This window comes from Camelina sativa, chromosome 6 (genome assembly GCF_030686135.1).
Source record: "Camelina sativa cultivar CO46 ecotype springtype chromosome 6, ASM3068613v1".
In the NCBI taxonomy this organism is placed as follows: Eukaryota; Viridiplantae; Streptophyta; class Magnoliopsida; order Brassicales; family Brassicaceae; genus Camelina; species Camelina sativa.
The window spans coordinates 12287197-12298580 of NC_141885.1; the positions used below are offsets into that span (position 1 = coordinate 12287197).

Below are 11384 nucleotides of genomic sequence, written 5' to 3' on the forward strand. Positions count from 1 at the left end.
GGTGCTTATAGCGTAATTTTAATGCTTGAAAGGTGCTTATAGCATAAAATAGTGCAGTTGACAATTATATGCAGTTCATCTCTATCAACTTATCTTAATTTCCTATTTACAAAACCAAAACCAACTTTGTAATATCAATTTCCTAATAGGGACATAACGAACTTAGCTTATGGAACAATATGTTTGCATGTTTGAGAAACGACTACCAAGTACAAGGAAGCAGAGGCAGTGGTGAGGTCATGTGACAAACTCAGATTATTATTGTCTATAATTAAACCATAATTAAACCTATTTTTCAACATATTTCATCACTATAGCTAATAGCTATCTTAGTGTAATAAGACTCAACATGTTAACGGAGGAAAAATCCAAAATTAAACCTTTTATTTTCCCTCTACGACTTTCGACTTCGAGCAGAATGTGTCTGCAGAGTCGGTGTCGATTGACACCAAGGTGTTGACAGTACGGATACTTGGGGAGTTTTGGATCGAGGGTTTTCGGGTCGAGAAGGAGTGTTGGTTGACACCAAGAAATAGTGTCGGTCGACGACACCAAGGAGGTGTGTCGATCGACACTGAGAGGCAGTGTCGGTCGACACCAATCCTTTTCAGCAGCGGCTGATACATGTTTTCCTGGTTTGTTTGTATTTGTTTGTTTCTTTTTTAACATTAGAATCTCAGTTGCTTGTGTGTACCCCAGTAGATGGGAGGATTGCCTCACTGAGTGTTTGTGGCAATATTCATGCATCTCAATTTTTGTGTTTGTGGAGCAGGTAAAGGCAAAATGTGACCGTAGAATCAAGGCGATGAAAAGGATGATGTTCTAATGGCTCGCTGATGTGTTGTCTGACTTCTGTTAGGTTGTTAGAGTTGAGTTATTAGAATGTTTCTAGATTGCTGGTTATTTGGTTTATGACTCTGTTGGATTGAATCATTGGTTATTGGTTTATTGGTTGTTTTTTTAAAATTTAATGTTAAATTATATACACAACTAGTGTATCGTGTTTGAATGTATTAAAAGAAAAAACAGATTTTAGCTCTCCATGATGTCAAGCCCTAGCACCGAACCATAGTTGTAAGCCTTGTTCATAACGCCGGTTGTATAGCAAGGAACTGATTTCGGACTTGTTGATCGACTCACTTAATTATTTGACCTGTAGTGTGTGCTGACTCCCCGTGCCTTCTGCCATTTCGCTCCTTCCAAATGACATAACCAAATGGTTTATTGGTTATTGATTATTGGTTTAATAGTATTGTTTGGTTATTCTGCTGTTTGGTTTGATTGTGATTAAGTGATTATTATTATATTCTTTTTTAAAAACAGGTCGATTCACTAAGAAGTTCTAAGGATGTATCTTTTCTATAATTGTGAGTATACATTGTCTATCTTGAATAGTTGTAGAAAAATCTTTGAATTCCAAACTCCAAAAAGAGCAAAAACCAATAAATAGTGTATTGAACAGAGAGCCAACAACACAACATGCACATCTATCTTTTGTCCTTTTGATTTAATCACAGTGAATTCATAATCTTCTATATATGGTCTTCGTGTAGTGTGCTAAATTCATATTAATTATTTTTGTGATTTAAGCAAGGGTCTTTTTCGAGAACAACAACTAGCTTGATAAACAAACAATTAGTTTCTATTTCCAAACATTTCAATTGACAATAGAGTATTATTGTTTTTGTTTTTTTTTTTTGACAAAAAAAAAAATAGTTTTCACGCAAAACATTCACCCGGACAAGGGACACCCAGAAGGGAGGGAGCAAAACAATATGATTATTCATTATTTGAAAGAGTTCTTACAACAAAAGTGTGAAAGATTTGCCTCGATCCTTTGCTAGAGAGAGTCTGGAATTTTGCGATTGAGCTTCGGATTGCTACTTAAGTTTCTGAAAATGAAACGATTTAAATATTTTAGAAAAGAACATAGAGTACAATGAAGGAGAAGGTGATAATAACAAGAATCTCACATGAAAGTCAACAACTTCATATCAGAAAAAAACACATACCAAATCTCTGTACATTGAAAAGGAAGAGATTGAAAAAGAGTTTATTTTCCTTGTCTCACCACGATAAACTACAAAGGATGCGTCTTCCTTCCACTATTCAGTTGGTTTTAAATTGGAAGTCTAGCTATAACGACATGATTAAGTTAACTTACCTTCATTTTGTTGAGTCTCAAGTTGGATAAAATTCAAGCATTTATAAACTTTGAGGCCGTTGATACGAGGAGGAAGAGTTGAGTTACCGGACATGGCGATAGTGAAGTTAAATCTCCCATCTGAAGAACTCACAGCTCTTGGATTATATATAGTTGTTATACTGAGTTTTGCTGGCCTGAAAAAGCTAAACCAACGTAGACCACCGTTGTTAGTATAATGTTGAGCTCCCTAGTCTCTGCAAATTGTTGCTACTGCTGTCTTCTTTGCTGCAACCATCTTGCTGTTCCAACATGGTTTTCTCACAGCAGAGTAATCAGATGTATCCATTAATGTGTTTGCTCACATGCCTAAACGACTACCAAGTACAAGGAAGCAGAGGCAGTGGTGAGGTTAAGTTTAATAGTGGAGTAGAACCTGGAGAGTTAGTCATCATTGACAAGTTATACATGTTGCAGGTATACCTTTTTTGGAGTTTTTGTTCAGCATAAATTTTTGTCCCAAGACCTGGATGCTTAAGTTCAAAAACATAAATCTGCAACACAATATGAGAACGGGACTGAGGAACAAGTCACACATGTCAAGGTTGAGTTTCAAAAGGATGTTGAGATGGGATTCACGAAGCATCCCACAGCTTCTTTGTGGAGGATTACAGACACTTGTGGCTCTAGATGGCGCTAATATGATGCTTAGGAGCGGAATTTGCAGAGAGCTTTAATATGTCTTATCTTGTAGCAGATTGTTTTGGACAAGCTTCTATTACTTGTCCTCCTTCACATGGATTGGCGAGTAGTCTCTAGTCTCTACTGCAAAGTTTTTGCAGAGAAATAACTGGTACATCAATCACTGTAACATGCTTATGGTCTGAACAGAGTTACAGAGAGGCCATGGTTTTAGGCAAACATTTTTTTTTATTTCTTAATCCTAACTCCTAATCAACTTTAAAAGAACATAAAATATGTCTATGTATATATGAGACTGTATATGATGGTAACTGTAAGCTTCTTTTGTCAGTTTCTGTGATTCGTCTGCCAAATCAGATAAAATGGGTTACATGAAAGTGAGAGAGAGAGAGAGAATAAAACTGATGCTAACGCTGAGGACTGTTTGTGTTGGCTATGAGTGCTTGCCCACATGACACTTCACTAACTACGTATTTTTGCCTTTACAATGATCAAATCCGGTTTCAGGTGAGAAGACAAAGTAATTGATGCAATGACGTGGATGGTGATCTTGATCTAAGTAGGGCAGCTAATACTCAATTTAAGTGGTGGAGTAAGCACATAATCTAAATATCACATTTGTATTCTTGATTATTGGAAGAAACCATATATACCCTGAGTGAGTGATCCGGTTGCAGAGAAAATTCTTTGTGTTGTTTTATGCTTCACTACCATCTTACACAAAACATGTCTTGAGATAATTATAAAAATTTTAGCTCTCAAAGAGACTTCATTACTAGGGAAACCAGACACTGGTTGTGAGAAACTTGTCAAGAAAGAAAGACAAAAGTGTGGAACTAAACAATAAAGAAAAACTCATCTTTTCATCAAAATCAAATTGGATACAAACAGATACATTGAGACAATACTAACAGGAAGAGATGTGTTGTGGACTAACACTAAACACATCAAAGTTAAACGTTTAAGAAGTGTTTTCCTTGAGATTTTAATACATACATAAGCTAGGCCCATAGCCAAAATCACCAAAAGGAGGAAACCCAGGAACAAAGATCGGATTGAGTAGCGGAAACGGCGGTGGAGGAGGCGGTGGTGGTGGGGGTGGACCGTAGCATCTGGTCATCATCGCAAGGTGGATCTGTTTTTGTTGTCTGCGCTTTAGACGATCAGAGATGATTCTATAGCCGAGTCCATAAACAAAGCCTTCAGCCTCTTGCACATCGTGGAAGATCTTAGTCATCTTAACGAAAACCCTAGCGGTTAATTCGCTATCTGAACCGGCGTGGTGAGCGGTACCAACACGGTCAAGTCCCAACGCATCTGCTAGATGCTCTAAACCTAAACGGCAACCAAGTCCTTCGTATCTACCCGCTATAGCTTTCAGATCAAAAACAGAGCCGAGGGTTCTAGCTACGGCTTTCGCAAACATGGCAGCAGTCACGGGTAAAGACTCTCCTCCGGTGAAACACTTCAACATATACGCGATATCATACGACCCGTGAAACGTCACCCAAGTGATGTTCCCCGTCCTCTTCAGAATCCAAGAGAGATCATTGAAAAAACCGTCGATTTCAATTCCTTGGGCCCTAATCTTCTTCAGATCTAGACCGTTGCGTTTTAGGAACTCGATGGATTTCTCGTTTCTCGCGTCTTCAGCATCTCCGAAATCAGAGAAGTTGATCTCCCAAGTTCCACCGACTCTTCCGTTGCTGTCGAACAGAGTTAGACCTAACTGGATCAGTTTCGTCCTGTCTACGCTGTAACTCATGTCGGTGTAACGTTGATCATCCGAAGCGTGTTGTGGTGTATCCCTTAAACTACCTGGAAACTCTGTATCAAACGCTATAAAACGGTAGTTTCTTAAACAATCTTTGATCGAACTCATCTCTTCCTTACAATTCCACCTCCAAATCGAACTCATCTTTTGTTTTTTTTTTTGTTTACGAGCAAAGAGAAAAATACTATTTATTATCTGAGAGAAAAACAATATATATATAGTTTGTAGTATTTTTGGAAAAAAGGAAAATTTCCTTTTTCCAATATTGTTGATTTTATTATTCCCCTATGACTTTGATTTTTTTTTTTTAATCATTTACATGAATACCAATTTCTCTTTTACAAACACAGATATGGACGAGAAAAAAAGGAGGTTCGAAACAGTTTTTTTTTTTTGGATTAGTTACAATTAGAGAATTTCTTTTGCATTCTAGAATTTTGGACATCTTTATTTATTTTTGCTTTGGTTATTAAAAGATATAAAGTCAATTAAACCATTTTTTCAATATATGTCATCACTTTGAGTGTCACAAGACATAAAACTCAACATAATAAAAACAAGGGAGATTGAAAAAAAACTAAGCAATTGACACACTTTTGGTCTATAGGGCACTTTAGTTATGTGAGAAAACACACATATCCCTTACTACATATTCTCAATCAAGTTATAATTATGAAGCGACATCGTTTTTGTATTTTAGTTGTAAAAATGGTGGAGAAGATTAACTCGGAATGGGATATCCGTCTTCCCCCATGTATATTTGCCACCGAAAGATACCAAGATGCGAAGCTAAACAATTCTATATGGTTCCACCTCCAAATCTCACGGCAATGTTTCATCCAACTCATCTTTTGTGTTTTTATTTTTATTTTTACGAGCAAAAAGAATAATATTATTATCTGAGAGAAAAACAATATATAAATATATTTGTAGTATTTTTGGCAAAAAGGAAAATTTCCTTTTTCCAATGTTGTTGATTTTATTATTCCCCTTTATATGACCGTTTGATGTTTTTTTTCCTGATAATTTACATATACGCATAATGCCAATTTCTCTAGTAGGTTTAATGACCACGCTCAAAATCAAATTCATGTCCATCGAATAAACAAATTATATTTCTTGCTCTCTAAGTCATAAAACCTATATAGTATTTGTAATCTACTTTTTATCTATAAAATTTATGTTGTCATTTATCCTACAATCAATTTTCTTTTTACATATTTGATATTTTATGTTAGTGATTAATTATGATTTATAACTATTTAATAATAAATACAATATATATTTGATAAAATTCACAAATTATTTTATATGAAAAGTATATCTTTTATTTTTTTTTTTGACAAACTAAAAGTGGGAGGGATGCAACACGAGGACTTCCCGGGAGGTCACCCATCATATTACTACTCTCGTCCAAGCAAGCTTTACTGCGGAGTTCTGATCAGATCTGTTGCATTAGTGCTGGTATGATTGCCTCTAATTATATCTTTTATCTATTAGGATTGATTTATAATTAAAATATGATTTTTATGATGTAATATATATTGAAAATGTATTGCAAGATAAAATAAGTGATACTTAAATCCGTAACATTTTTAAAAATACTAAATAAAATCTAAAATGAATTGCATAGATTACTTAAAATTCAAATATTTTCAATAAAATACAACATATAAATTAAGCTTCACGATGAATAACGATTATATGCATCATTTGATAAACTCAGAAACCTCTATGTAAGTGAGTTGGATGAAATGTATGTGTTGTGGATAAGACCAACAGTAAGAAGTATTGTATTTTTCTCTTATTGGTTAATAATATAGTTTTCAGTTGGAATTTGAAGACCAAACATATTTCGCACACTGAATAAAACTGGTGAGTATCCAACAATTCATCAAATATACTTAGTCCATATTTTGCAATGAGATAATTAATTGCAATTTTTAATGATACAAAAAATGTAACCAGTTAGAATGAGACGTCATATGGTTTTCAATTTATTTTTTATTTTTACCTTTTTTAGCTATAGAGAAACAGAGTCAGTGAGTAAAATCTGAGAAAAGAGAAAATAGTGTAGTGGAGTCGTGGGACTCAAGTTTATAATATAGAGTATATGTCCTCATCCTCAAAAGTCAAGAGTCTAGGATTTGCTTTATATTCAGATTTTTGAAAAAAAAAATATCCTCTTTTTTTCTAGTTTGGTGATTTATTATTGCCGTTTTCAAAATTTTCTGACAACTACATGCAGTTTTAAGATCTTTGTAATATCAATTTCCTATTTACAAAACCAGATTAAATGTTCGAAACTTCTTCTTTTTTTGTTACCAATGGAGATTATCTGTTCCTTTATGGAATTTTGCATTTTGGACATCTTTATTTATTTATTTTTTTGTTTATTAAAATATATAAAAGTAGATTGAACAATTTTCTACTCAAAACAATGCCAAAATCAAATTATTATTGTCTATAATTAAACATATTTTTTCAACATATTTCATCACTAGCTATCTTATCACAGCCTTGGTATTAAGACTCCAAACCTTATCACAGCCTTGGTATTAAGACTCCAAACCTTTTGTGGATTCCTTAACCATCCAAATCTTTCTTAATATCTATTGTAGCCTTTTTTTTTTTTTTTTTTTGCCAAGGGCTACTCTGATTGTAAAATCTCTTATTCGTTTTTAATGATATTTACATTTTTAGCAAAAAAAAAAGTGTAATAAGACTGAACATGTTAACGAAGAAAAAAAATCCAAAATTAAACCTTTTATTTTATCCTTTTTAATATTAGTTAAAATGAAGGGTGTTTACAATGAAATATATTTTTAGATAAATATCGTAAAATTGATATTATATATGCAACTGTATGTGTAATGTTATTACGGTAGAATTTAGCCTGTAAATGTGTTCATTATATCTATAAAAAATTGAGGTTCTCATTTATCCTAAAATTGAAACATTTTCTATTTACGTAATTTATATTTATATGCTAGTGATTAATTTTTGTAAATATCGATTGCAAATATTAACAATTTCTTCAAAATCTGAAATTCTTTCAGTTCGATTGATTTATGAAAATTTTGGCTAAAAGCAAAAAAAAACATAGAAATATGTCAATATTCCTTTTTCAGAAACCTCTATGTAAGTGAGTTGGATGAAATGTATGTGTTGTGGATAAGACCAACAGTAAGAAGTATTGTATTTTTCTCTTATTGGTTAATAATATAGTTTTCAGTTGGAATTTGAAGACCAAACATATTTCGCACACTGAATAAAACTGGTGAGTATCCAACAATTCATCAAATATACTTAGTCCATATTTTGCAATGAGATAATTAATTGCAATTTTTAATGATACAAAACTGTAACCAGTTAGAATGAGAGGTCATATGGTTTTCAATTTATTTTTTATTTTTACTTTTTTTAGCTACAGAGAAACAGAGTTAGGGAGTAAAATCTGAGAAAAGATAAAATAGTGTAGTGGAGTCGTGGGAATCAAGTTTATAATATAGAGTATATGTCCTCATCCTCAAAAGTCAAGAGTCTAGGATTTGCTTTATGTTCAGATTTTTGAAAAAAAAAATATCCTTCTTTTTTTTTTTTTCTAGTTTGGTGATTTATTTGCAGGGTCATGTGACATTCTTTTCCGTTCTGATCAACAAAGCTGTCGCAAGCTAAAATCCATCCTGCAAAAATATGAAGCAGCATCAAGTCAGAAGATAAACCAACCAAAATCCTCAATCACTTTCTCCGCAAAAACACCACTTTTCATGAAAAATCAAGCTAAACATCTACTGGAAATCCATAAAGAGGGAGGCCAAGGTAAATATCTTGGCCCACCAGAGATTTTTGGTAGAAAGAAAAAGGATATGTTTACCTCTAAAGTTGACCGCATCAAGCAGAAAGCCCTCAGTTGGTCCTCGTGTTTTCTCTCCACGGCTGGGAAGCTCACTATGCTCAAATAGGTCCTGTCAGCAATGCCAACGTACACCACGTCCTGCTTCCATGTACCTGGTTCACTATGTAAATGTATACAATCAGCCCTTACAAGATTTTGGTGGGATACTCAAACCGAAAAGAAAAAGATGTCATGGATCGCCTGGAAGAAGATTACAAAACCAACAAAACTTGGAGGCCTAGGAATCAGAGATATAAAGCATTTTAACAAGGCTTTATTGGCAAAACTAAGCTGGAGACTGTTGACTAAACCTCATTCCCTCCTAGCTAAAGTCCTCCTAGGAAAGTACTGTAAAACATCACCTCTCTTGGAATGTCGGGTCCCATCCTCAGCTTCTCATGGTTGGAGAAGTATCTGTCTAGGAAGAGATCTGCTCTTATCCAATCTTGGCATGCTAGTGGGCTCTGGTGAATCTATCTCAATATGGAGAACCCCATGGTTATCTGTCTCCACACCTCTAGCCCCAATGCCCCCCCCCCCCCCCCCGACTGAAGCTACTCTCGCTGATCTACTCCTACCAAACTCAAAGGAGTGGGATGTGGAGCTTATTTGAAGCATCTTACCAAGCTATGAAACAGAGATTCTGCTTTTAAAACCAAGCATCAGAGGTGCTAAGGATACTTGGGCATGGCTACCTACAACAAATGGCTTTTACTCGGCCAAATCTGGATATTTTGAGTCTACCAAACCTGAGGAAGACTATAATAGTGCTGCCCATGAGTACTCCAACAGTACAGGAACCTTAAAACTTCCCCAAAAACACATTTGGTCCCTTAAAACTTCCCCAAAAACACATTTGGTCCCTTAAAACTTCCCCAAAAACCAAGCTGTTCCTCTGGAAAACTGCTCAAAACGCCCTACCAGTAGGTGCAAACCTCCTACACCGCTCTATCAGTGATTCAGCTAAATGTCCCCACTGTGATGAAGAAGAAACTACCCTTCATCTTCTATTCCAGTGTTCCTTTGCGAAGCGAATCTGGTCCCTGCTCCCAACGAAGCTCTTGCTACAACCGGATTCCATAAACTCAGTTATAGAGGGGATTGTCAAAGCAAACAACCTTATCTGTCTACCCCCAACTGACATTAGATTTGGCCCTATTTTCCCATGGCTCCTATGGTCGATCTGGACTACCCGTAATCAACTAATCTTCAGCAAACATGGGATCTCTGTAGAGGAAACCCTACTTCTCGCTATGGTAAGAGCCAAGGAATGGAAGAATGCTCAATCCTCCCACCCCAGATCTGATAAACCTCCCAAATTGATACCCCAAGCTCCACCACCCCGATCCAATCTCACCTGTTTCACTGACGCCTCTTGGAGTGACGGCGAAGCAGGTTTGGGCTGGGTGATTAAAGACCAGTTTGATCAGATCCGGCTGACAGGATCAACATCGTTGAATCACGTCGGCTCCCCGTTGATGGCCGAAGCGCTGGCAACTCTCACTGTCGTAGGAGTTGCACTCGAATCGAACATCAGGGACATCTCTTTCACTTCCGACTCGCTTATGCTTGTCAAAGCCCTGAATCAGAAGCTCCAACAGAAGGAACTTCATGGGACTCTCCATGATGTCCTTTCTCTATCCTCTAATTTCAATTATTGCTCTTTTACTTTCATCCCTCGTACTCTGAATCGTCAAGCCGATTGTATGGCAAAGGAAGCCCTCCGTTTGTATAACCAGCTTTAATCGTTTTAATTGAAATGTCCTTTAGTTCAAAAAAAAGAAAAAAAAAGGTTAGGCCATCTGCATTGGGTCAACACTCTCTATGTTCTTAACAATTTAAAAATAAGGTTTAATGGAACAGTGGGCTTAGATTAGTGGAGATGGATCTTGTGTAAAATCTGTTTTAGGCCTGATCTTCTGTCTACGTGGCACCACCAAAGTGGGTGAGAATTTTGCAAGAGAAATAAAATAATGTTTGTGGGGTTTTTATTTTGTAGGAATAATGTTTGTGAGTTTTTATTAATAAAGTTTTTAAACTTTGTATTAATTAAATAAAATGTTTGTGTGTTTTTATTAATTAATATGTTTTTTTTGTGTTTTTCATTTATATCTTTCATGTTATTTTCTTTCATAATAATTTGGAATTGTATTTTGTGTTGGTTTTTATTTCCTACTCAATTTTAATATAAATGTTATTTTTTAAAGTTTTTAAAATTGTAATATGTTTTAGATTATTATATTATTAAATCTTATAATCTTAAACATGTTCTCCCAATAACCAACTTCTTAAACAAAAGATATAAACTAATGAACTTACATTATTTTAATAATATTTTTACTCTAAGAACACCCAAAACAGTTCTCCCATTGCAGATGCCCTACGAGCACCTCCACTGGGGAGTACTCACAGAGGTACTCTCAAATTTGGGGCCCAAATTTGATTAAAAACCCATTATTAATCCAAAAATGTTAAGTATCGGTTCTGTAGGAAGTATTTTGAGTAACCCATTAAGAATGATAGGTTCTCAAGTAAATATAAAACTGTTTTGTTTTATTCTTCCTTTTATTTTTTCGTTGATTGTATAGTGAACCCGTTTGATGTTCTTATGAGTAGAGTGTAAGTAGAGTTTGATGTTTTGTATAAATAAGTGTGTGATGTTTATGACTCTTTTGTCATGTTTTGTGGGAGGTAATCATCAACGGGATACATCGGTGGAATGGTGAAGAGTGTTGTGCTGATGCAGTGGACACAACGGTTGCAAGGTATAACTTGAAAAGGTATGGTTTTATGTTTTATGTTTGTATAACTTAGTTATATGTTCTGTATAAACAATTGTGTGAAAAAGTGTCTAGTTTGAGTTTGTG

General features: G+C 35.0%; 1 protein-coding gene and 2 pseudogenes across 1 annotated transcript; 1 reads left to right on the plus strand and 2 right to left on the minus strand.

Moving 5' to 3' along the window:
* Window positions 1-3830: 3830 nt before the first annotated feature.
* LOC104698815 (putative CCR4-associated factor 1 homolog 8 pseudogene) lies at window positions 3831-5467 on the minus strand (annotated as a pseudogene).
* Window positions 5468-5978: 511 nt separating this feature from the next.
* LOC147942483 (5S ribosomal RNA) lies at window positions 5979-6097 on the minus strand (annotated as a pseudogene).
* A 2607-nt stretch (window positions 6098-8704) lies between these two features.
* On the plus strand, window positions 8705-10262 carry LOC147942484 (uncharacterized). Its single transcript, XM_087456077.1, has 2 exons — window positions 8705-8927; window positions 9445-10262. The coding sequence occupies exons 1-2, from the start codon at window positions 8705-8707 to the stop codon at window positions 10260-10262; spliced, it is 1041 nt and encodes a 346-aa protein (XP_087312203.1).
* Window positions 10263-11384: the final 1122 nt, after the last annotated feature.

Coding starts and splice junctions, on each gene's coding strand:
- LOC147942484 (XM_087456077.1), top strand. CDS start 8,705: ATGTCATGGATCGCCTGGAAGAAGATTACAAAACCAACAAAACTTGGA. Junction 8,928..9,444: donor AGCTTCTCATGGTTGGAGAA/GTATCTGTCTAG, acceptor CCCTACCAGTAG/GTGCAAACCTCCTACACCGC.